The sequence below is a fragment of the Gopherus flavomarginatus genome, chromosome 8 (genome assembly GCF_025201925.1).
Source record: "Gopherus flavomarginatus isolate rGopFla2 chromosome 8, rGopFla2.mat.asm, whole genome shotgun sequence".
Taxonomy (NCBI): domain Eukaryota; kingdom Metazoa; phylum Chordata; order Testudines; family Testudinidae; genus Gopherus; species Gopherus flavomarginatus.
In genome coordinates, this window is record NC_066624.1 from 53,894,841 (window position 1) to 53,921,801 (window position 26,961).

Genomic DNA, 26,961 nt, shown 5'->3' on the forward strand with positions numbered 1-26,961 from the left:
AATCCTGCAGAAATGATGAGCTGCATGCTATTTGGGGGGTGCCCCTGCAACAACTCCACCCGTTGCTTCCTTCCTCCCTAACCTTCCTGGGCTACTGTGGCAGTGCCCCCCCCCCCATTTGTGTGCTGAAGTTATAAAAGAATGCAGGAATAAGAAACAGTGACTTGTTAGTGAGATAAAATGAGGGGGAGGCAGCCTCCCGCCGTTATGACAGTCCAGGCAGGACATTAAGTGGTGTGGGGAAGAGGAGCCCAGCATCCTGCTGCTATGACAATCCAGGCAGGACAGAATCTTTTCTTTACACAGGAAAGGGAGGGGGCTGGTGGAGCTCAGCCCCCAGTTGTTATGATGAGGACAATTACCAGCCATTCTGTACCATCTACTGGGAATGACCAAAAATAATTCCTATTTTCACCCAGGCACCCCTAGCTAGCCTCACCTGAAGCCAGCCAGGAGCACTCATGGGTTGATAACAAGGACAGCTATCAATCCTACTACACCATCTGCCACTACGCAGGGGAGAGGAGTGGATACTGCTCTTCACTGCTGCAGCATCGTGTCTACCAGCAGCATTCAGTAGACATAGGGTGACACTGAAAGAAGTCAAGGAACAATTTCTTTCCCTTTTCTTTCACGTGGGGGGGTGAGTAAATTGACGAGCTATTCTCTGAACCACGTCGGACAATGTGCTTGACCCTACAGGCATTGGGAGCTCAGCCAAGAATGCAAATACTTTTCAGAGACTGCTGTGGACTGTGGGATATCTGGAGTCCTCAGTACCCCATCCCTCCCTCCATGAGCATCCATTTGAGTCTCTGGCTTCCCGTTACGCTTGTCACGCAGCACTGTGTAGCCTGGAGATTTTTTTTTCAAACGCTTTGGCATTTTGTCTTCTGTAACGGAGCTCTGATAGAACAGATTTGTCTCCCCATACAGTGATCAGATCCAAGTATCTCCCGTACGGTCCATGCTGGAGCTCTTTTTGGATTTGGGACTGCATTGCCACCAGTGCTGATCAGAGCTCCGCGCTGGGCAAACAGGAAATGAAAATCAGAATTTTGCTGGGCTTTTCCTGTTTACCTGGCCACTGCATCCGAATTCAGATTGCTGTCCAGAGCGGTCACAGTGGTGCACTGTGGGATACTGCCCAGAGGCCAATACCGTCGATTTGCAGCCACACTAACCCTAATCCGATATGGTAATACTGATTTTAGCGCTTCTCCTCTTGTCGGGGAGGAGTACAGAAACTGATTTAAAGAGCCCTTTATATTGATATAAAGGGCCTCATAGTGTGGATGGGTACAGCGTTAAATCGGTTTAACGCTGCTAAAATTGGTTTAAACGCGTAGTGTAGACCAGCCCCCACGCACAAGGACGAGCTGGGTCTCTGTTGGGCATGCACCGATGCCCTTCTATGTTGGCAGCAGAACGTTCCCCTCCATAGTCTTCCATCTCACTCATCCTTTTTGCAGGATTTAGTTTGAATCCAGAGTCTATAGGTCTTGCTATGTCATGCTGCCTCTGGGTTTGCTGATTGATCACCCGTCAATTGCAGATGTGACTTTCAGCCTCGGACCTGGCTTTGATCTTCCTTCTATTGTACCTTTTCTTTTTAAGGTGGACTCATTTTACTTTGTCAGGGCTCATCTTCAGCCAGTGGGGTTTGAACTCTATTTCATCAGGACAGGCTGGGGCTGGAGGTTGATTCCATCATCCATACATACCTCATCCACACATCTAAACTAAACTAATAAGAGTACAGCAGGATTTGCAAAAATGAAGGTTGGAGGAAGCTTTTACAAAATGGAGTGAGCGTTTTAGAATGGGGTTCGAATTACAATGTGGCAAACAGTGAACAGAAGTTACAATATAGACAAGTGTAGTGAATGGTGAACAGAAGTTACAATACTGAAACAGTGCAAGTCTCAGTGATTTAAGCAGGAATTGGACTGATAGTGAAACTTACAAGGACAGCTGACTGAACAGCTATGGCTCTTAACAACCATCTTAATTGTCAATTAGCCAGTCCTTGGGGTAACAGGTTTTATGAATGAATGTTGTTTCATTCCTAAAACTTTACTTATGAAGTTACATTAATAAAGTGAACAATTAAAAACAATTTCATTTATCACTTCTACAGTAAAAGTGTGGGCTCTGCCTAAGAGTCACAGGCACTATTTGACCTGCCCCTCTCCCGTTTAAAGAGGGAGCTGATTAGGTTTCATAAGTAACCACTAGAGCTGAAATCACTGATAATCAGGTCTGTGGAAGAGACAGCCCAGCCTGCACTGGCAGCAAGGTTCCCTCACTGAGAGCTGAAATCACTGAGAGCTGGGTGGAACAACAAGAGACCGACTCATAGAGGTCAGAGTGGCAGGTGGCAGCAGAAGGTAACAGTGCAGGGCCATTGGGGATGGAGCGGTAGAGTGAACGGAGGCACAACAGACAACAGCGGCCAGAGCATTGGACTATGTTTTAGTGACTTCACTACAGAATGTTAGATTTGTGACTGGGAAACTTATATAAATACATTTCCTAGTAGGCCAAGATTTAAAAAATGCATTATTTGCCAAGGTCATTATCTCACATCATCACTATCTCAAGAGGTCATTATTTTGGAGAGTTTCTGTACTAAACTTTTTTATTATAATTATTTTTATGTAAGAATGGCCATATTCAGTCAGACCAATGGTCCATCTATCTCAGCATCCTGTCTTCTGACAGTGACTGTTCCAGGTGCTTCAGAGGTAATGAACAGAACAGGGAATCATCGAGTGATCCATCCCTTGTCATCCACTCCCAGCTTCTGATGAACAGAGGCTAGGGACACTCAGAGCATGGTGTTGCATCCCTGTCCATCCTAGCTAATAGCCATTGATGGACCTAACCTCCATGAACTAGTTCTTTTTTGACTGTGTGTTGTGTGAAGAAATATTTCCTTTTGTTTGTTTTCAATTGACTGCCTATTAATTTTGTTAGGTGACCACTGGTTCTTGTGTTAAGAGAAGGGGTAAATGATACTTCCTTATTCATTTTCTTCACACCAGTCAAGATTTTATGTCTCTATCATATCCCCTTTTAGTTTCTCTTCTCCAAGATGAAAAGTCCCAGTCTCTTCATATGGAATCTGTTTCATACCCCTCACCATTTTTGTTGCCCTGCTCTGGGCATATCATGGATTTATATAGTAAAAGTGGAGGAGCTTGGTTTGCCAGACTGATCAGCTAAGCCAATATTGACAACCTATATGAAAAGGCTGCAAAACACCATGCCTCTGGACTGTATCAACATGCAGAAAGCCTTATAACCAGTCACTGTCAAAGCTATTTTAAAAGAACTTAATGAGGCTGTTAAGAATGCTGGAGACACAAAACAGTTTATGCGAACCAACATGGCTGTGGCACCATACTTTCTATTTAAGCAAGAGATACCACACACTACAAACTGCAGGCCAATGTTAAGTGCATTGTCACTTGTTAATCCTGAAGTTGGACACTGGTTTCAAACAAGACTGGCAAATGCTCGCTATCATTCTGAAAAAACTCAGCTGACTCTCTAGAAGCATGCGGTGCAACAGTGGAAGACTCAGCAGTTGAAAAAGTGAAGCACTCTCTCACCATATTCAAAATATGTGTGTACATGGCTGATGATGCACCAATGCAAACAGGCATCAAGTATTAAGTTATTGCGTATGTTATCTTGATGTCCATGGTAGGCCAGTAGATGCATGCTAGATGTTCAGGTTATAGAAGACACATCTGTGACATCTTAGAAGAGTTAAATTTATGTAAACAGATGGCTGCTTGTGCATTTGATGGAATTACAAACTTCTCTGGAAGACATAGTGAAGTACAAGCTTTGCTCAGAAAAAAGTGTAAGCCTAATCTCTCCTATACGCACTGCAGAGGCCATCTATTCCAACTAGCACTAGTACAAGCTGCAGAATCTTAAAAAGACATTAAAAAGCCACAAATGTAATGGCTTTTTTATACTCTTTTTTTCAGCAAGCGTCCAAAAGGACTGAATGTCTTGGAAACAAATAGAAGATATACTGGGATTGAAGTTCAAATTAGTCCAATCTGGAAAAACTTGCTGGTTTTCTCATGAGCAATTCTTGGCTGTTGTCTTAAAATTACTGCAACCATTATTACTGGCTTTGGAAAGTATCCACCAAGATAGGACAGATCTAAGTAGTGAGGCTGGTGGATTACTTTTGTTAGTCTTCTCTGAACGTAGTATCGCCATTCTCTCTCTCGTAATTCTACTGTTGAAACCACTTGGGTCATTAAACAATGTAATCCAGGCATCAACAGTAGTAGATCTTTGTCCAGCAGTAGAAGCTACCCTTGGATCAATCAGAGAGCTATCCATTGAAAATGTACTGGAAGAAGCAAGGACTTCTGTCCAGAAGTTGACTAATGAAGATACTTATATTGACTCCTGAAGTAAAGAGGACAAGAAGTGCTTGTTAAGCCAGCTGAAAAAGTACCCAGACTTGATTTTTACAAATCTACAATAGTGATTTCTGGATTCTACTCAACCTCCACTTAGCTTTTACAGATGCCTGTCTTATAAAACACCTACAGTTCAGTGGAGTGAGGCTGAACCAGCAATAGGGCTGCTATGTGATCAGGACAGAATAGAGAATTTTCAACACAGAGTGGAATATCATACCATGAACAAATGAAGATTTAACTTCAACTTCTTTCTCAACACTATGGGTTTGACCCAATCTTTGTGCTATGTTTTCTGGGATGAAAGAAGTAGGAATTCATCTCTTGCTACTCCAAGTCACCAAAGCTACAGCTGAGCATACTTTTTCCTCATTGAATAGAATTTTGTGTTCTGAAAGAAGTCGACTTCTGCCTGATCATGAGCATATCATAAAGGACTGGAAGTAATGGACACACACGAAGACACTAAAGAGTGCAAAATTACAACAAGAAACCAAGACAGATGTAGATGTAGTGCTTCATAGTAGGGCTGAGTAGCCAACTTTAATTTTTGCGATGATTTTAAAGCATGAGTTAAAACTAATAAAATGGTCATGAAACATTTTTCAGTTTATACTATGGTGCCATACAGCTCACCTTCACCCTCACGGTCTCAACCCTTGTCAGCCTTCAACCCCCATCCCCAAATATTCCAACACCCTCCCTAATACCAATTCCTGGGGAAAACATTCCGAACATTTCTGCTATGCCCAGTCCCAATGGGGGACTTAGTCGCACTCCCATCGCTCCCACCCTGCAGATATTCTATGCCACTTGCCATGCCCTGGAGGCTCCAGGATCATCCCATCAAATTCAGGAGTCTCTCACATAATGCAGGGTGAAGGGAAGTCCTCAGGAGATATCAAGGGAGCCATGTATGTGGGATTGCACTGGCGAGCTGATGGGCTTTGAGGAATTTCTTAAGGGGAGTGAAGAACAATAGAGACAGAAAAGAAAGGGGAACACACTGGCCACCCTCAGTAAGCCCCCTCCACCTGAGAGCAGCCGCCCAGTAACAAATCCTCCCGGTTGCCACCCGAACCTGTTCTACCCGCAGATCCAGCACAGTGTCATATTAACTCACTCCCCTAGGTGGCAGCAGCCTCCCAGGACTTCTGCCTGGAAATTGCCTCTGTCCATGATGCTCCCTGTGGGTGGAGGGCACCATACCAGGCTGTATACATAGGGCATCCCCGAGCAAGTGACCTGAGCAGCGCACAGCCCTAGCCAGGGGCAGTAAATCAGCCCGTCTCTCTCCCCTGTTCGTCCTGCATGACTGACTCAGGCCATTTCCCCTGGTTACAGGAACTGCTTTCCAATGGGAAATAAGATAAAAACCACTTGGCTGCTTTTTCTGCTTGGAAGGGCCCTGTTTGCCAGCAGCAGGCCGGGCAGTGCATTCTCAGCACACCCCCAGCCCAACCCTGTGCCATCTCCATATGAGAATAGGCCCAGCTGGGAGAGAGCAGGGGAGGTGACCCTGAGTTCCTTCAGCATCAGGGCTTATGCAGAAAGGGCCACTGGCTTCACTTTATCTAGTGGGACTGAGCTGTCACATCCTGAGTGTGATCGATGACATGACGTAGCCTCTCATGGAGCTGAAGGACAGACAGGTATTGGTGGGGCATTGGGCTTTATTTTTGCAGATGCAAACTGAGTCCAGCCTGAGATTCCAGCCTCCCATTGCTATTCTCTGAGCTTCATAGCACCTGAACAGCCCAGCAGGGGGAATGGGTCACTGGGATCTGGATCTAAATAGACAAGACAGACCTATCGTTCGTGTGTGTGTGTGTGTGTGTGTACATATATATATATATATATATATAATTAATCTCCATGAATGAGGGTATATTCTACAGGTTCCTGACCCTGTGTGTGTATGGGAGTGAATGGGTATATATAGAATCATAAGACTGGACGAGATCTCGAGAAGTCATCTAGTCCAGTCCCCTACACTCATGGCAGGACTAAGGGATAGATCAGTGGTTGGGAGTTCAATCCTTGAGGTAGCGATTTGGGGCAAAAATCTGTCTGGGGATTGGTCCCCCTTTGAGCAGGGGGTTGGACTAGATGGGTCCCTTCCAACCCCGATATTCTATGATCAGACCATTCCTGACAGTGTTTGTCCTGCCTGCTCCTTCTCAGCTGGGCTCTATTCCCAATAACCATACACAGATTGCTTTGTATGTGTGGGTGTAAACAGCTAAGACCATGAATGCCAGGGTTCTCCTACCCATTCTGTCCAGGTATGAGAACACCCCTTCCCCCACTCCCCAGCCTGTGGAACAGAGAACATGATGAGGCAGGATTAAACTTTCATTTACTGGTGCTTTTCTTGCTCTGTGTGTTTCCCAAACAGTGCATCTGAGGAACATGGTAGGCATGCACCATAAGCAGTGTGTGCTTGCTGTACTGGGAGTCACCACAAGAGTGGAGGGGAGGGGCTGCTTGCTGGTAAGAGTGGGTCTGTATGCGCCCCTAGATGAATGTGGAGCTGTGCACGTGAATGGGTGTTTGTATTGTTTATGTGGGGCTGGGGTGGCTGTTGAATGACTGAATATTTCTGTGCTACTTAATGTGGATGGGGTTGGATGTTGCTGTAAGTGTGTTAGTGTATGAGAGGGCCCTGTGTGTGAATGGGTATGTAGGGTGCATGTATGGCCATGTATTTAAGTGGGTATACACAGTAAATGTATGGCAATGCATGTGAATAGCTGCATAGGGTACATGGCTGGCTCTGGGTGTAGATTAATGGATTTCAAGGCCAAAAGGACCATTCGATCATCTAGTTTGACCTCCAGCATCACACAGGCCAGAGAATTGAACCCAGTTGTTCCTGTAAGGCTCCTCATAACTTGTGTTTGGGTAAAGGAGATCTTAAATCCTTGACAAAGCCCTGGCTGGGATGATTTAGTTGGGGATTGGTCCTGCTTTGAGCAGGGGGTTGGACTAGATGACCTCCTGAGGTCCCCTTCCAACCCTGATAGTCTATGATTCTAAAGAAAAGCCTCCAGCTGGCTCTGAAGACAGCAGGTGCTGGAGCAAGCACCACTTCCCTGAGGAGTTTGTTGCAATGCTACTCACCGTCACTGTTACAAAGTAGTGTCTTTTTTCTAATTTGAATTTGTCTGGCTTTAACGTTTAGCCATTAGTTCTTGTTCTGCCTTTTCCCACTTGCCTAAAGACCCCTTTAGCATGTAATCTAGTCTCCTGACAAAGTTATTTATACACCATAGTCAAGTGATCTTGATCTTTTTAAATTGCTAATAGAGTGAGCCTTTAAGTCTCCCACTGTCCAGCATTTTCTCCAACCCTTGAATCATTTTTGGGGCTCTTCTCTGCACACCAATACTAGGCACAGCATTCCAGTTTCAGTCATGCCAGTGCCACATATAGAGGTAAAATCACCTCCTGATCCTACTCCCCTATTTGTATATCCCAAGATCACTTTAGGACTCTGTGCCACAGCTTCACGCTGGGAACTCATGTTCAGTTGCTTGTCCTATATGACCCCTAAATCCTTTTCAGAGTCACTGCTTTCCAGCACACAGCAACTCATCCTGTAGGAATGGTATTCTTTAGTCTTGGAGGTTTGACCTTGCATTCGGCTGTATTAAGAGACATTATGTTTGAATAGGCCCAAGTTACCCAGAACCAGGGGTGACTCTATGTATTCTATTATCAGAGGGGTAGCCATGTTAGCCTGGATCTGTAAAAGCAGCAAAGAATCCTGTGGCACCTTATAGATTAACAGATATATTGGAGCATGAGCTTTCGTGGGTGAATACCCACTTTGTCAGATGCATTCTATGTATTCTGCCGCCCCAATCACAGCAGTCAGGCAGCCTTTGGTGGCATGCCTGCGGGAGGTCTGTCTGCGCTCAATTGCTGCTGAAGTCATGGGACTAGCGGACCTCCAGCAGGCATGCCACCGAAGGTGGCCTGACTGACCCCCTCACAGCAACCAGCAGGCACACCCCCCACCACCCCCCGTGGCTTGCCGCCCCAGGCACGTGCTTGCTGTGCTGGTGCCTGGAGCCACCCCTGACCAGAATGCTCTGGCAACTGTCATGTGCTCATGATTATTTGCTACCCCACAGGGAGAGGGATAGCTCAGTGGTTTGAGCATTAGCTTGCTAAACCCAGTGTTGTAAGTTCCATTCTTGAGGGGACCATTTGGGATAAAAATCTATCTGGGGATTGGCCCTGCTTTGAGCAGGGGGTTGGACTAGATGAGGTCCCTTCCAACCCTGATATTCTATGACTCTACCACTCTCTGTGTCAGTCACAAATGTTATTAGCAGAGATTGTACATTTACTTTCAGAATAGTCTTGGGCCTATACCTCCCTCTGCAAATCCCCTAGAAGCACCCACATTTGATGATGATTCCTCATTGACAGCTCCTTTTTGAGATCTGTCCATTAGCCAGCTCTTAATGAATTTTACATGTGTTTTATTGCTAGTTTTTTAATCAAAATGTTATGCAGTACTAAGTCAAATGCCTTGCAAAAGTCTAAGTACATTACATCTACTGGGTTACCTCTATCATCCAGACTTCTTATCGCATCACAGAATGAATTCAGGTTTGTTTGACAAGATGTATTCTCCATGAAACCATGCTAAGTCGCTTTAATTACAGTCCCACCCTTTAATTCTTTATTGATTGGATCCCATATCAGCTCTGCCATTATTTTGCCTGGGGCTGATGTCAGTCTAACTGTCCTATAGTTACCTGGGTCCTCCTGCATGCTCCTTTTTAAATATTGACACAGTGTAAGCACTTTCCCAGTTGTCTGGAATTTCCCCTGTATTCTAAGTTTTATTAAAAATTAACACCAGCGGCAAGAGGTCTCCTCAGGCAATCCTGTGAGAACTGTTTATCCCTAGCAGATATTGTTTAATATCTTCCTTAGTTACTAATGGACTGGAAAGTACATCATCATCCTCATGTGATATGGGTATATTGTCCTCCTTCTTTCCAAATGCGCACAGAAATATTTATTGAACACTTCTGCCTTTTCTGCATCATTTCTACAGGCCCTAGCACAAAGGCATCCTGACCCATGACCAGGACTCCTAGTCACTATGATAATAACAATAATAATAAACAAAATTATTTGTAACAATTTTACCATAATTGGCCCATACCATTTCTAGGGTTTCTTTTGTTCTTGATATTCTTTTGAAAATCCTTCTTATTGTCCTTAACTCTGACAGCCATGGATTTTTCCCTGATATTTGTAGCTTCCCTTATCAATTTTCTAGACTGCATAACTTTCAGCTTATATTGATTGCCATCTACTTTTTGTTGTTGTTGTATATAGTTTTATATTCCTAATTGCTGCCTTTATTTCCACCCCCTAACCAGGAGAGGCTTTTAAACAAAAGGTCATCTTCTTTCGTGATTATGAAATTATGTCTTTTTGGCCATTTAATAAGCCCCTCTTAAACAATTTGCCCTCCCAATTTTCATTCTTATTTTTCTGTCTAAATATTTCCTCTCAATCAATTTTGCTTCAAATTTTCATCAGCATTGGGAAATTAGTCCTTAATAAGCACCAAGTGCTTATAGTGGTTAGGACTGTCCTCTATTTTCACATAACAAATCTAATCATGTCATGATCAGTGGTTCCTAAGTGAGCACCAACTTTCAGCTCAGTGATCAGTTCATGCTTATCTCTCATAGTGAGATCCTATGGAGTTACCCCATGCTGGGTGCAATCAGTTTGGTATTAGAAAATCATCTCTAATTTTTAGAAACCCCAGTGATGTTTTACTACTGGCCGTGAGACCTCCAGCATGTCACTCAGATTGGAGTCATACATGATAACAAAATTTCTGGCCCACACATTACAGATCGGTGCTTAAGGAACAATACATCGTGTCCTTTACTTAGATTCCGTGGTCATTCCAATCCTGGCTTTTCAATAATGCCAATTATAGCCATTTTCCCTCAGCAATGATAAATTCTAATTATTCTTTCCTGTTACCTAGACTCTTATCACTGTATATAAGCAATTAAATGATGTTCAGTGTGTTCACAACACCCTGAGTTTGAGTTCCATTTGTTCTGCTTTTGTCCCCTTAGCTTTCTTCTATTACATTGTTAGCTTAACACCCTCCTAGTTTCTCCAGCTAGTCTCCAGCCAGGTTACCCCTGCCCCCAGAGATGCAGGCAGTCCTGTTTGTTCAGCCCCATCTCACTGGAATATGCCCCAGTGTTCCACAAAACCAGAACTTTCACCTTCACACCAGCCTCATGGTAAGTGGTTCACCTCCAGCATGTTCTGCCTTCTGCTCCTGGGATCACAAGAATGACAAAGATCACTTGGACTTTCCTCTTCTTCAGCTCTCCTTTGAGATTCCTTCATTCTTTGATATCTGTGGAGTTCCCTGTGATGCCCTCTTGCTGGTTCCAATGTCCATCACCCTGGTGGAGACTTGCCAGCCACTTGCAGAAACCCACCCAATCTTGCAGTGACCTCTTGTGTCTTTACTCCAGGGAACAGCACACCCTGCTGCTGTCCTTATGTCTCTTGCTGAATTCTCTGTCCATTCTTCTTAATACCGAGTTACCAAGGATTGTCTGTCTGCCTAGGGGGTTCCAGGACCCATCTTGGGCATCCTTGTGATATGACAGAAGTAGCTGCCCTCTAAGCCCTGCAGTTCTCCATTCTCAGTCGCTGCCTCGCTGTGTGGTGGTGACTCCACACTTGCAGCCAAGTTCTCTTTCCTCTGGTGGTTACAAGCAGGCAGGGAGGGGGCAGGGAAGTGGCTGGAGGCTGGGAGGGTGTGCCTGTTTGTATGTGATGTGTGAACTCCCCATCTGTGCCTGGGGTGGAGGGGGAAGAGACCTTGCCAGTAGTTTCCCCAGGAATTGAAATTGGGGGGGCGGGGTGTTCGAATTTACAGGGGGGGTGTCAGGGCCAATGAGATATATAAAAGAGATATGAATAAAGTAAATGTTTTGATAGGATAATGCAAATTTAACATAAGGATAATGCAAGTTACACATAATAGGTCCACATTTCTAAAAAATATATAATTTTTTTAAAATGTATTTAATTTAAATTGACTTTTGAAAAGTAAGCCGTCATGGGATAAAAGGGAAGTCCTCTCATGGATCAGTAACGGGTTAAAATATGGGAAACAAAGAGTAGGAATAAATTATCTGTTTTCAGAATGGAGAGAGATAAATAGTGGTATCCCAGAGGGGTCGGTACTGGGACCAGTCCTATTCAACATACTCATAAATGATCTGAAAAAATGGGTAAACAGTGAGGTGACGAAATTTTCAGATGATACAAAACTACTCAAGATAGTTAAATCCCAGGCAGACTGCGAAGAGCTACAAAGGGATCTCACAAAACTGGGTAACTGGACAACAAAATGGCAGATGAAATTCAATGTTGATAAATGTAAAGTAATGCACACTGGAAAACAATCTCAACTATAGATACAAAATGAAGGAGTCTGAATTAGCTGTTATCGCTCAAGAAAGAGATCTTGGAATCGTGGACAGTTCTGTGAAAACATCCACTCAATGTGCAGCGGCAGCCAAAAAAGCAAACAGAATGTTGGGAATCATTAAGAAAGGGATAGATAATAAGACAGAAAATATCATATTGCCTCTATATAAATCCATGGTATGTGTACACCTTGTATACTGTGTGCAGATCTGGTCACCCCATCCCAAAAGAGATACATTGGAAATGGAAAAGGTACAGAGATGGGCAACTAAAATGATTAAGGGTATGAAACAGGAGGAGAAATTAAAATGACTGGGAATTTTCAGCTTACAAAAGAGACGACTAAAACGATAGAGGTCAATCAGCACAGGCTAAGTACAGTTTTACTGACCTTTACTCATACAATAAGAACAACATTTCATTTCCCACACCCCTGCATTCAAGTGATTTGTAACCCAACCCCAGCCAAAATCTATCACTTGAGAACACAGCTCTGTTTGCTGGATACCTAGGTAGATTAGGTGTGAATGTAAATACACTCTGATCCTGAAGCCTTTCCCCCAGCCTCCAGCTCATCACTAGCTGTCAGGGAGAGCTCATTTAGACTTTGCTTACAAATCATCATTTGAAATTATTAGGTTGGCCAACATTACTGAAATGAATGCAGTGACATTGTCATAAAAATCAGCTGTATAAGGAAGCTAGTCTATGTTCATACTTTTGAAATCTATTATACTTTTTCAGATCTATGTATGTTATCATACACTGTATATGCTTTTAAAGTGTGTATTAATGTTTCAATTTCAATTCAAATTTCCAAACAGTCACTAAATTGGCATGTTCCAGAGTAGCAGCCGTGTTAGTCTGTATCTGCAAAAAGAACAGGAGTACTTGTGGCACCTTAGAGACTAGCACATTTATTTGAGCATAAGTTTTTGTGGGCTACAGCCCACATCATCGGATGCGTAGAATGGAACATATAGTGAGGAGATATATATATACATACAGAGAACATGAAAAGGTGGAAGTTGCCTAACCAACTCTAAGAGGCTAATTAATTAAGATGAGCTATTCTCAGCAGGAGAAAAAAAACTTTTGTAGTGATAATCAAGATGACCCATTTAAGATAGTTTGACAAGAAGGTGAGGATACTTAACGTGGGGAAATAGAGTCAATGGGTATAATGGCTCAGCCATTCCCAGTCTCTATTTAAGCCTAAATCGATTGTATCTAGTTTGCATATTAATTCAAGTTCAGCTGTTTCTCGTTGGCGTTTGTTATGGAAGCTTTTCTGTTGCAAAATTGCCACCTTTAAATCTGTTACTTAATGGCCAGAGAGGTTGAAGTGTTCTCCTACTGGTGTTTGAATGTTATAATTCCTGACATCTGATTTGCATCCCATTTATTCTTTTGCATAGAGACTATCCGGTTTGGCCAATGTACATGGCAGAGGGACAATGCTGGCACATGATGGCATATATTACATTGGTAGATGTGCAGGTGAACGAGCCCCTGATGGCGTGGCTGATGTGATTAGGTCCTATGATGGAGTCCCTTGAATAGATATGTGGACAGAGTTGGCATCGGGCTTTGTTGCAAGGATAGGTTCCTGGGTTAGTGTTTTTGTTGTGTGGTGTGTGGTTGCTGGTGAGTATATGCTTCAGATTGCGGGGGCTGTCTGTAAGCGAGGACAGGTCTGTCTCCCAAGATCTGTGAGAGTGAGGGGTCATCTTTCAGGATAGGTTGTGGTTTAGGATAAAAGAGGTAAAAAACAAGGGTGATGTCGTGCTAGGAATCTACTACAGGCCACCTAACCAGGTGGATGAGGTGGATGAGGCTTTTTTTAAACAACAAAATCATCCAAAGCCCAAGATTTGGCGGTGATGGGGGACTTCGACTATCCAGATATATGTTGGGAAAATAACACAGCAGGGCACAGACTATAAAATAAGTTCTTGGACTGCACTGTAAACAACTTTTTATTTCACAAGCTTGTAAAAGCTACTGGGTGGAAGCTGATCTAGATTTGATTTTAACAAATAGGGAGGAACTGGATGAGAATTTGAAAGTAGAAGGAAGCTTGAGTGAAAGTGATCATGAAATCATAGAGTCTGCAATTCTAAGGAAGGGTAGAAGGGAGTACAGCAAAATAGAGACAATGGATTTCAGGAAGGCGGATTTTGGTAAGCTCAGAGAGCTGATAGGTAAGGTCCCATGGGAATCAAGACTGAGGGGAAAAACAACTGAGGAGAGTTGGCAGTTTTTCAAAGGGATACTATTAAGGGCCCAAAAGCAAGCTATTCCGATGGGTAGGAAAGACAGAAAATGTGGCAGACCACCTTGGCTTAAACACAAGATCTTGCATGACCTACAAAATAAAAAGGAGTCATATAAAAAATGGAAACTAGGTTAAGATTAGAAAGACAAAGGCACAAAATGAGCTCAAACTAGTTATGGGAATAAAGGGAAACAAGAAGACTTTTTATCAATACATTAGAAGCAAGAGGAAGACCAAGGACAGGGTAGGCTCACTGCTCAGTGAGGAAGGAGAAACAGTAACAGGAAACTTGGAAATGGCAGAGATACTTAATGACTTCTTTCTTTCGGTCTTCACTGAGAAGTCTGAAGGAATGTCTAACATAGTGAATGCTTATGGGAAGGGGGTAGGTTTAGAAGATAAAATAAAAAAAGAGCAAGTTAAAAATCACTTAGAAAAGTTAGATGCCTGCAAGTCACCAGGGCCTGATGAAATGCATCCTAGAATACTCAAGGAGTTAATAGAGGAGGTATCTGAGCCTCTAGCTATTATCTTTGGAAAGTCATGGGAGACGGGAGAGATTCCAGAAGACTGGAAAAGGGCAAATATAGTGCCCATCTATAAAAAGGGAAATAAAAACAACCCAGGAAACTACAGACCAGTTAGTTTAACTTCTGTGCCAGCGAAGATAATGGAGCAAGTAATTAAAGAAATCATCTGCAAACACTTGGAAGGTGGTAAGGTGATAGGAAATAGCCAGCATGGATTTGTAAAGAACAAATTTTGTCAAACCAATCTGATAGCGTTCTTTGATAGGATAACGAGCCTTGTGGATAAGGGAGAAGCAGTGGATGTGGTATACCTAGACTTTAGTAAGGCATTTGATACGGTCTCGCATGATATCCTTATCGATAAACTAGGCACATACAATTTAGATGGGGCTACTATAAGGTGGGTGCAAAACTGGCTGGATAACCATACTCAGAGAGTAGTTATTAATGGCTCCCAATCCTGCTGGAAGGTTATAACAAGTGGGGTTCTGCAGGAGTCTGTTTTGGGACTGGCTCTGTTCAATATCTTCATCAACGACTTAGATGTTGGCATAGAAAGTATGCTTATTAAGTTTGCAGACGATACCAAACTGGGAGAGATTGCAACTGCTTTGGAGGACAGGGTCAAAATTCAAAATGATCTGGACAAATTGGAGAAATGGTCTGAGGTAAACAGGATGAAGTTTAACGAAGACAAATGCAAAGTGCTCCACTTAGGAAGGAACAATCAGTTTCACACATACAGAATGGGAAGAGACTGTCTAGGAAGGAGTATGGCAGAAAGAGATATAGGGGTCATAGTGGACCACAAGCTAAATATGAGTCAACAGTGTGATACTGTTGCAAAAAAAGCAAACGTGATTCTGGGATGCATTAACTGGTGTGTTGTAAAAAAAACACGAGAAGTCATTCTTCTGCTCTACTCTGCGCTGGTTAGGCCTCAACTGGAGTATTGTGTCCAGTTCTGGGCACCACATTTCAAGAAAGATGTGGAGAAATTGGAGAGGGTCCAGAGAAGAGCAACAAGAATGATTAAAGGTCTTGAGAACATGACCTATGAAGGAAGGCTGAAAGAATTGGGTTTATTTAGTTTGCAAAAGAGAAGACTGAGAGGGGACATGATAGCAGTTTTCAGGTATCTAAAAGGGTGTCATCAGGAGGAGAGAGAAAACTTGTTCACCTTAGCCTCTAATGATAGAACAAGAAGCAATGGGCTTAAACTGCAGCAAGGGAGATTTAGGTTGGACATTAGGAAAAAGTTCCTAACTGTCAGGGTAGTTTAACACTGGAATAAATTGCCTAGGGAGGTTGTGGAATCTCCATCTCTGGAGATATTTAAGAGTAGGTTAGATAAATGTCTATCAGGGATGGTCTAGACAGTATTTGGTCCTGCCATGAGGGCAGGGGACTGGACTCGATGACCTCTCAAGGTCCTTTCCAGTCCTAGAGTCTATCTTTGATGATGCACTGGAGAGGTTTTATTTGGGGGCTGAAGATAATGGCTAGTGGCGTTCTGTTATTTTCTATGTTGGGCCTGTCTTGTAGTAAGTGACTTCTGGGTACTCTTCTGGCTCTGTCAATCTGTTTTTTCACTTCAGTTGGTGGGTATTGTAGTTTTAAGAATGCTTGATAGGTGTTTGTCTCTGTCTGAGGGATTGGAGCAAATGAGGTAGTATCTTAGAGCTTGGCTGTAGACAATGGATCATGTGGTATGTCCTGGATGGAAGCTGGAGGCATGTAGGTAAGTATAACAGTCAGTAGGTTTCCAGCATAGGGTGGTGTTTATGTGACCATCACTTATCAGCACAGTAGTGTAAAGGAAATGGATTGCTTGTGTGGATTGGTCTAGGCTGAGGTTGATGCTGGGATGGAAATTGTTGAAATCATGGTGGAATTCCTCAAGGATTTCTTTTCCATGGTCCAGATGAAAGAAAATGTCATCAGTTTAGAGTAGGGGCATTAGGGGACCAGAGCTAAGGAAGCGTTGTTCTAAGTAAGCCATAAAAATGTTGGCATACTGTGGGCCATGAGGGTAACCATAGCAGTGCTGCTGACTTGAAGGTATATATTGCCCCCAAACGTGAAATAGTTGTGGGTGAGGACAAAGTCACAAAGTTCAGCCACCCGGTTTGGCATGTAACTAGTTCACAAAACGGGGCGGGAGGGTTGGGGAAATTCAGGGGCGTGTACACTCCCCTTAGGGGGGTGTAGGGAAATCACTGGACCCTGCTCAGCGCTGTTCCAGTCACTTCCCTGCACAGGGAACAACACGGTGGCATTAGCCACGGCTGGGAGCCTGTCGGTGCCAGGCACGGGGGAGGATCCCAAAGCCCCCTCCCTTCTGCCATGCCAACCTGCCGGCCAGCTCCATTCGGAGCAGGAGGGACCGTGTCTTCCGGCAGCACCCAGAATGTCTAGCACGCAGCCTGGGGCTGCGGAGCCGGGGCCGCTCGCTCGCCCACCCGCCCTGCCTCCTCCCGACCGGAGCCGGGCGGGCAAGGGGGGTTGTTTGCCCGGGGGTGGGGCTGTCCCGGCCAAGGAGAGTTGAGCAGACGGCAGAGCTCAGCCCCATAGATATGCCGTGTGCCGAGGAAGCCCGGAACCGCCCTGGCTCCTGCCCACCCCTAGGGAGCGCTGCCCCGCTCCGCCGGCAGGGTAGTGCGGGGAGGCTCGAGCAGGGCTTGCCCTGTGCCCCAGGAGAGCTGTCCTTCCCTGCTCCCGGGCGCCCAGCCAGCGGGACTCCCGGCGCGGGGGGACTCTCCGGTTGGAGGCGCCTTCGCCAATCAGCTGCCCTGGCGGAGGAGCCGCTCCCGCGGCGGGGCTGGGCGTATGCACTGGGCTGAGCCGGAGCCGGGCGCTGATCAGCAGCTGTTGCTATTTTCCTCCGGTGGCTCTCGGGGCAGCAGCTGGGCGGCGCTGGGAGCGCAGGGCCACTGAGGAGCTGCTGGGGGAGCGCAGCGGGCTCGGGCGCCCAGGGAGCCGCTCCGGGCGGTGTGTGGGACGCAGCGCCTAGGCCGGCTGGGTACCCGCGATGGCCTCAGAGGAGTGCCGCTCCCCGGTGGGGCTGGACTGCTGCAGCTGCTGCCTGGATCTGGCCAACCGCAGCGGCCTGGAGGAGGGGGCCGGGGGCGAGAACAACAACCTGGGCAGCCCCACGGTGAGCAACTTCCGGCAGCTGCGGGCGCAGCTAGTGTGCGAGAACCTGAACGCCGACAAGCTGAGCAGCATCATGAGGCAGGACTCGCTGGAGCCGGTGGTGCGGGACCCCTGCTATCTGCTCAACCAGGGCATCTGCAATAGCAACATCGACCAGACCCTGCTCTCCATCCTGCTCTTCTTCCACAGGTGGGGCCGGGCGGGGCGCCCTGCGGGTCCCCTTCCCTGCGCCGGGCGGGGCGAGCCAGGATCCCCTCTTTGGCTGGCCAGGGCGCACAGCTCCTCCCGGAGTGGGGCCCAAGGAAGCCCTGGGCCCACAGAGCTTGGGGACCGGGGGCTTTGGTACATCTCCATGGCACGGTCTGCCTCCTTAGGTACCTGCCGACCTTTTCGAAAGTGCCTCTCGGTGGCCCGTGTCCGCTGAGTTGTCCCGGATCGGGGGTGCGGCAGGAGCTGATCCAGCGCCCCAGCCTTCTCGCTCTAGCCTGGGCTTAGCACTGTGAAGATCACTTCGGGCAGGGGAGAAGAGCCAAGGAGTGGGGAGGCCGCTGATCTGGCGAGCCCGGGAGGGAACTGTGGGTGGCCGATCTGGGCCCAGGGGCGTGAGTTATTGTTTTGAGTCGGCCACGGGGGATCTCTGGGATGGATGCCCGGCAGCCTGTCGGCTGGAAGCTCTGGGGCATTGCGTGTATGCAGGCGGCTGTCAGATCCTCTGGATGAGGTTACTGTCAGGCTCCCTCCTACGCACTGGACACCTGTGTGATTCCCGGGACATGGCGCGCCTGCCTCCAGTCATGCGGCCAGGCCCTCCCTGCTGCTCAGAGCTGGGCTTGGCTCTCGGACCCGCCGCTCCATAAAGGTGCTGGCTGTGACCGCGGCTAGCTCTATCCTAAATCTCCTCCATGCCGCACCTCACCACCTGCTGGGGGAGGGGGAACTAAGGGACACAGCAGGAGTGAGTGGCAGAGCTGGGGAGTAAAACCCAGGAGTCCAGGCTATCCGCTGCCTGCTCTGGCAGCTGGTCTGCAACCTCTCTGTGTGCTCTCTGTTCTCTGATGAAGTGGGTTATATCCCACGAAAGCTTATGCCCAAATACAGTTGTTAGGCTCTAGGGTGCCACAAGGACTCCTCCTTGTTTTCTCTGTGCTCAGGGCCGGCGCTTCCATTTAGGTGGCCTAGGCAATTGCCTAGGGCACCAGGATTATTGGTGGGTGGCATTTTGCTGGAGGGGGCTGCAGGCAGCTCCGGTGGAGCTGCCGCAGTCGTGCCTGCGGACGGTTTGCTGCTCCCGCAGCTCCAGGGGACCTCTCGCAGGCACCTCTGCGGCAGCTCCACCGGAGCTGCGGACCAGCGGACCCTCCGCAGGCACGACTGCGGCAGCTCCATTGGAGCCGCGGGACCAGGGCACGGGGCAGCGAAATTGCCGTGCGCCTAGGGCGCTAAAACCCCTAGCATGGGTCCTGTCTGTTCCCTGATCAAACTGCCTTGGCCAGAGTGATATTTCTGGGTTTGAAAGGGGAATTCCCAAGCGGATGTGGGTCCAACTGTAGTAACTAAGTCAGCCCTGAGCAAAGGTGTTTTACAGCCAGTCTGTGCGCTCCCGGGGCCCCGGCCTGGTGGTCTGTGATCAGGGCTTCTTGGCTGAGCAGAGATGGGGCTGACCAAGTCCCCTCTCTGTATGCATGTGGGTGCCTTGCACCCCTCTGCCCTCTGCAAAACAGCATCACTGCCCCACTAAGGCAGTTGGATCATAACCTTAGGAGTTTCCTCTGGGAACCCGAGAACTGGGCGATGATCCTCAGAGACTGGCGAGAGAGGGGAAAATACCTGGGGGAGGGTGAGATATAAGGAGAGTTACATGTGACAGCCCCGGAGGGAGCTGTGGCTGTTTTGCAGGCTGTGTCTGGAGCGGTAGGGAAGGTGGTCTGTCATGGGGAGGGGGAGTGGTGGCACTTCCTGCTATCTGCCTCTGCTAGGGGCGGTGGGAATTGCACACACAGAGCCATCTGCCCTGACTCAGCACTTCCTTTGAAGATCATTAGCTCTTTAACCCTCCTGTGAGGGAGCTGGTTTCCTTTATACAGTCTGAGGCACAGGTAGGGCCGGAATTTGTCCAAGCTCCATTAGGCCAGGGTGCTGTATCATTCCTGGGATCTCACCTGAAGGAAAGGGGAATCAGGGCTGAGCCGTCTGCTTTGCTGCGTCCTCAGGGGGTTTTTAGGGATGGACTAGTGGTGCTTGGTGGTGCAAGTGTGTGATGGGTTGGTGTGTGGGGAGCATTACAGCTTCCCCTGGAACCCTACAAGCCTGCTCACACCCTCACTAGCAACTGAGTTAATGGGGGCCTGGCTTTGTGTTCACTATAGGGTCTGGGGGATGTTCCACTCCCACAGCAACCTGCTGTGAGTAAGTCAGAGTTGGGTGATGTGCATATTTGTGCTCCTGCACACTGGCATCTGGGTACTGCCTGTGCAGCAACCTCCCCCTCATGCCTGCTTACATCTGTGTGCACATGCATTCCTACGTGTACACTTACAGGTACACACACGCAACCCGGCACAAACCTGCACTAAGGGTTACACGCTTACACAAACACGTGTAAACTTGTACATTCATATGCACATGCTTGCACGTGTCAATGTACATATGAATACATTGTGGCACACACACCTGCACAACGTACGCAAGCAGCCATGTGCAAAGCTGCACGCACACATGCATGTTTCCACCCCAAACCACTGTGCACGTGGCTTCCCATGCCTGTTGCCATCTTGCTATTGCCTGGTGGAGTTGGCGGAGTTGGCAGCCAGTCAGACACTGAGGCAGGCTGCTTGTTCAGAGCCACCCTAGTGGAGTTCCTCTTCCTGGCGCTTACATAAGAGGGGCTGGTGCTCAGGTGGCAAAGGCAGGAGCTGGGCTGGGAGCCAAGGCGAGAGGCATTCCTGCCCACGCCCTAATGAGCGTGCCTGCAGGAGGCGGGAGCTGCCTCTCCTCCATCACAAAACCAATCAAGAGGAGAACAGCAGGGAGAAGAGTGAGTTCTCTCTCCCCGGGGAAACTGCCATCTCATAAACCCATGAGTATCCTGGCCAGGGAAGGGAAATGAGACACCAAATCCAGAGAGCACTGCCTGGGCCCCTGGTGGCTCAGTGTAGCCCCACCACGTAAGGAGCAGGGTCTGGGCATTGCCAGCAGCTCTCGGCATCACACTGAATATTGCTTCTACTCACTCTGCTTCATGCTCACTGCTGTTTAGATGGGAGGATGGTTGATGGTTACTACAGGACATGCCTAGGAGCAGGACTCCTGGGTTCCATTGCTGCTCACTTACTGGCAGCCTTGGCCCAGTTTTTTATCCTCACGAAATCTCAGCTTCCTCTTCTCTAACACTGGGACGATGATCTTGACTCCTCTCCCAAGGGGCTATGAGGCTCAGTTTGTTCCTGTGTATAGCATGTGGATAGCAGGACAAAGCATTCCTAGAGTGCACTGCCTCTCTGACCAGGCCGTCTTTACCAGGAAGGCCTGTCAGCAGCAGAACATTCAGGATGAGCAGTAAGGTTTATGGATACACGACGCCTGCCCTTGGGTAAACTCAGGCAGGAGACAAGGCGGGCACAGGAGTCAGTCAAAGTGGAGTAGAGAGGCCCAAGCAGTGGAGCTGGGATCCAGATCGTGGGGGAGGAGCTGGATCTGCCCGGGATGGAGAGAGCTCCTGCGACCATGTCTGCAGTGGGGCAGTTCAGTTCTAAGTGTCTGTTCCCATCCATGCTCAAGAGAGCCCCCTATGTACAGCACTCTCAGCCTGGTGCTGGGATGGCTGTGCCCAGGTCCCTCAGCCCAGATTCTCAAATGGAGACCAGCTCTTTCCAGCATTGATTTCAGTGGAAGTTAGGGCCTCAATTAAATCTCTTTGAGCATCGAGGCCCACCAGCCTGGGAAGTGCTAGCCAGGCCTCATTGCTCTGTCATGGGCATGATGCTTCCCTATGTGTTGCATGTGCGCATCTTCCTCAGCTGCATAGCCTGGCTGCTGTGGCTAGGGCGGGCATTCACAGCTCTGCCAAGCAGGTGTGAAAACCTGGAGACTAAGCAGGGAGCCCTGATTTGTTTCACACCCATGTGCACAGATGTGTCATTGAGGGCATGAGGCTGTTCCCTGGCCTGTGGCTCTGATTGTGCAGGAGAAGAGCTCAGCAGCCAGTCGCCTCCCTGCTTGTGCAGCTCCACCCAGATCACTCATCCCAGACCCAGCTGAGTCTGACTGACTGTGCAGGCAGCAGCATGGTGGGGTGGAGGGGCAGCATCACCCCTTGAGACACTTATGACCACATGACTAGTGGTGGACAGTGGAGTCTCAGCCCAGCTCTGACCACTGGCTTTCTTTGAGTTGTTTCAGGTGGTTTGGGGGAAGGGTTTAAGCTGGAGCCCAGGCAGCTGGGTGGCAGCATGGAGCTGGGAATTGGGTCCCCAGGCCAGCCTTAAGTCACACACACTCTTGTTACAAGCCAAGCTAGTGTTTAGCACTTCTTCCCCCAGCCCCTCCACACAGCATTGGGCTGCTGTGCCCCTTTTACAGGGGGTGGGCAAGCTGACCTGAGACTGCCTCTGGCTCAGTGTATGCCCCCACCAGTTCTGCACCTCTAGGGCTCAGGGACTCTGGCTCACTTGATTGGTTTCCCCTGGATATCACAGAGGCCTGGATATGCTATGGCTGGCTCCACTGTCCTGGCTTCTGGCTCCCAACCCAGAGCCAGGCCCTGGGCTTGGCTCTCTGAGGGTCCTGGATCTGCTGCTGTTGCAACACCCTGTTCTCACTCCAGCTCCTTAGAGTAATTAATGCCACCTGGGCCTTTTGTAAGGCGCTAAGGGGAGAGAGCACAAAGGTTGCAATGCAGCAAGAAGCAAGTGGATGCCAGTTTGGGAGCTGCGCACACAGTGCAGGGAGGGGATGGTCCTTGGAGAGACACTTATCCCAGCAGGATTGTGTGCTCAGCTCTAAGTGATATAGAACCCAAAGGATAATGAGAAATGTGAGGGAATTGAGAGACAAGCAACAAGAATGATCCAAGGGACAGAGGGACTGGAGCAGAAACCTGAAGAAAGCTAAATGTGTCAAATCAGCCAGTGAGAGTGAGTGTGTGTATGTGAGTGTCTCCAGAGAGGTGAGGATAAAACTGTGCAAAGGAAGTTGAGACTGAGACCAGAGTTAGATTGTGGAACTGTCTCCCAAAATCAGGGATGGAAGCCTCCTCCTTGGAGATAATACAAACTGCCCTGAACAGAGTCTGGATGATAGACTGCAGGAGTGAGATGTAACAGGACTTTGACATCTCTGAGCCTAGGTTGCAGCTAAGATATAATCAGTGTGTAGAGCCATTAGCCCTTAGATCACTGGTGTTTTCCAGCCCCCAGCTAGGTTAGGGTGTGTTCAGTGCATGTCTGCAGTCTCCAAAGGGCCGAACTGTCCATTTCTGCAACAGCACATGGGGTGTGAGAGGGCTGGGGTGTCCGGTGCTTCTCTGATGTGCTCACTTGGTGGCCAGCTTTTGCAGGGTGAGCTGCACCACTTGCTCCCATCCCCTTTCTGCAGCTTGGGTCCCACTGAGGGTAGTATGCAGGACGAGATGGGCAGGGGTAGCAGCGTTTAAAGGGCAGCACGGAGCTGTTAGGACTGGGACAGCTAGAGAGCACATTCCAGTAAGACAGTGGGGGGGTTGGCTGTGTGGCTGGGGGCGGGGGGGGGGGAAGGAAAGAGAACGTGTGTGGGGACGAGCTGGAGTCTGCTGTGTTCGGTAAGTGGCTGTTGTTCCTGTTTGCTACTGCACTCCAGGAGCCTCGGCTGGCCTTCCCAAATGACCGCAGGAAGGACCCTGCGCCTCCCAGCCCGGCTTCCTAAATCCAGCCCCGCCTCCGCTGGCCGGAGGGGAACGCAAGGGGCGGGGAACGGGTCTGGCTAGGGCAGTGCCCAGCCCAGCAGCGTGAGCAAGGCCGGTTCCCCACGGCTGGTGCTGGCGCCGCCTCGTGTCCCGTTCAGCTCAGCTCCCGGGGTTGGGGCTGCTGGGGCGGGGCTCCTGGCACATGGGGAGCCAGGTGCAGAGGCTGCTTATTCAACAGGGCGGTCCCTACCGGGGCGGGGCGCTGATTGGTGGAGGCCGGGATGCCGGCCGGGGTGGGCGGCACGTGTACAGCATGCGGGGGCGGGAGACGGGAGCGCTGAGGGGCGGGGCTGGCCTGTGACAGGCAGCTGGGGCTGGGCGAATGTCAGCTCCGTGCTCTGCACTATACCCACCCCTCTACAGCACTGCATGCCTAACAGCACACTGTGGATGCTGTGCACGCCCTTCCACATGCTGCACACAGCAGAGCACACTGAACATTAACAGCATATCGTGCACACAGCACACTATGCACGGCACACATAACACAAACCACAGTGGAATCACCCCTCCACACAACACATCTATAGCATCATGCACAGTACATACTACACTGCACACTACATACATTACACATGCTACCCATTACAGATGGCACATTGCACAAAACTGCACAGTCTCTGCTACACTGTGTGCCACAACATGCAGTGCCCCAGTGCACATCCAGCTCAATCCACTGTGCACACTAAACCAGACCACTTACTGTACAGTATAAAGCACTGCACCCAGATGCAGGCACAACTCAGGATATGCCAAACAACACACCGCACAGTGTAAAAACTACACGTACCATATTCTGCACCCACCATGCAACACGAGACACTGGACATGGGTATAGAGACACGCCTATACACACTCAGTATTTCAGTACACACCTCGTACTCTGTACAACAGACCAAAACCAGGCCTGCATTCTACTAGCAGCCAATAGCCCTGTCATTGCAGCAATTCCACATGTATGCATCTCATGGGGATCACCACTGGTGGCGCCTCTTGCTGGCCAAGTTCTGGTCAGGCATTGTGCCCTCCTGGCTTTTTCTCGTCCTCTTGTGCTGCAGCCCCTCTCGCTCCGAACCGCAGCCTCCTCTTTGTGACTTGGCCCTCCGGCCGGGTCACCATATGTGTTCCCTCCTTCCAGGGTATCTTGATGAACAGGTTCAGGCAGTCTACCTGCTCACTGCCCCATCAGTGCTTCTTCGTTAGCAACTGGTAGGGGGACCCAGACCTGGCCGCTGCGCCCGTCCCGGCTCAGGGGCCCTTCCAGTGGCAGCCAGGATTTGAGCTACCCCAGACCTTGCTGCTTTTCCCCTGAGCCTTGCCTACCTCTCTGGCCCACCCCCTTCTCTGGACTCGCCAAGCCACACTCCCTCCTCCCAGGGACTGTAGGTAACTTGCCTCTAGCCCCTGGCACCCCTCCCTTCTCCGAGGGAGTGACTGGACACAGGGCTGGCGCTACCATTTATGCAGCCTAGGCAATCGCCTAGGGCGCCAGAATAATTGGTGGGCGCCATTTTGCCAGAGGGGGCGGCAGGCGGCTCCGGTGGAGCTGCCGCAGTGGTGCCTGTGGAGGGTCCGGTGCTCCGCGGCTCCGGTGGAGCTGTCGCAGTCGTGCCTGCGGACGGTCGGCTGCTCATGCGGCTCCAGTGGACCGCCCGCAGGCATCACTGCGGCAGCTCCACCGGAGCCACAGAGCACCGGACCCTCCGCAGGCACCACTGTGGCAGCTCCACCGGAGCCGCGGGATCAGCGCTGGGGGCGGCGAAATTGCCGTCTGCCTAGGGCACTCAAACCCCTAGCGCCGGTCCTGACTGGAGACTCCTTCTCTCCAGCCCCTTCTGTTGCCAGCTTGCTGCCTATTTCCGCCCAGCTGAGCCTATTCTTCAATCCCTGCTCCCTGGCTCCTTCCCCATGTGCAGCCTGGGCATTAATTGGCCCCCATAGCCATCTTAGCCCTTCTAGGCCTTGCATGGGGCAAACACCCTGTCACAATGAACACTATAGCAATAATGGCCCAAGTCACGGGTGAGGGACGGCGGGGGAGGAAATGTGAGAGATACCTGGCTAAGGAATCTGCTGCTTGCCCTTTAAATTGCCCAGACTCCTGCAGGGGGCACGTAGTGCTTTGCTCCATAGTTCCATTTTCCTGGGCAGCGCTCTCTGGCTGGAGATGCCCTTCATAGCCGGGCTGGCAGAGTTGGAGCTAAGAGCCAGGCCCCTGGGTAACAGTGAAGAGCTGATCCTGGTTAGCTAGGGGTGTGCACGGGCATGGTGGTTCCCTAGATCTGGGTTCTGGTTTGGCCCGTTACAGTCAGAGGACTCCCTGGCCCCTTTCTTAGATGATTCTAACAATGCATGATTCACCCTAGGGCTGGGATACACCCCCCAAACTGCAGGCTGTGTGCTAACGGCACACTGTGCGCACAGCCCCTTCCCCTCTAGTTGTGTTAATGTTACCAGGGCAAATAAAGCCACTTGCCCCCTGACACCTTGTGTGCCTTTCTGGGGCACTGAACCCATTGTGCTATGAGGGGGAGTTCCCCAGAATAACCCAAGTTCCTGTAAGTTCCAGCAGGATGGTAGGAGTGTTAAAGGGCTGGCACTGTATTTGTTTTATACCTGGAAACCTTACAAAGGCCATTTGTTTCCCCCCACAGCCTGGCATTTTCTTCTGCCAGGATTCAGCTGGTTCGAATTCTGCGCTCCTCCCAGCATAATCCCAACCACCGGGAGTGTGGGGCCTGGGGATCTATGCAACAGCTCCCCCAGAGAACCCCACTAACCCCTGGCATGATAGCAGGCACCTAGAGCTGTATCCACTGTGAATCCCCCTGCAGAGGCGAGACCCAGCACATGCCGCCAGAAGGCGGAACGGCACAGACACCTAGGGGGAGAGGAACGATACAGCTGTGTGCCCCTCCACATGTGAGATAATAAATGACCTTTGCACACAATCCAGGGGGGTCAGGGAGCAGCTATAAAGCTTTAATTGGCTCAGATCACCTGGAGGAACTGTGAGCAAGCCATGCCAGCTAAAGTCACCCTGTCTATTTATACCACCCCTATCGAGACTGTATCTGAGCACACACAGCCATTAAC

The 26,961-nt window shown here is 49.0% G+C and overlaps 1 protein-coding gene across 1 annotated transcript in view; it reads left to right on the top strand.

The window, feature by feature from the left end:
• Positions 1-17,697: 17,697 nt before the first annotated feature.
• The window catches only part of TSC22D3 (TSC22 domain family member 3), a 62,475-nt gene continuing 53,211 nt past the window's right edge, over positions 17,698-26,961 (top strand). The window contains exon 1 of the mRNA XM_050965704.1: positions 17,698-18,116. Coding sequence (XP_050821661.1) covers positions 17,803-18,116 — 314 coding nt within the window. The 5' untranslated portion in view covers positions 17,698-17,802. The remainder of the gene's footprint in view (positions 18,117-26,961) is intronic.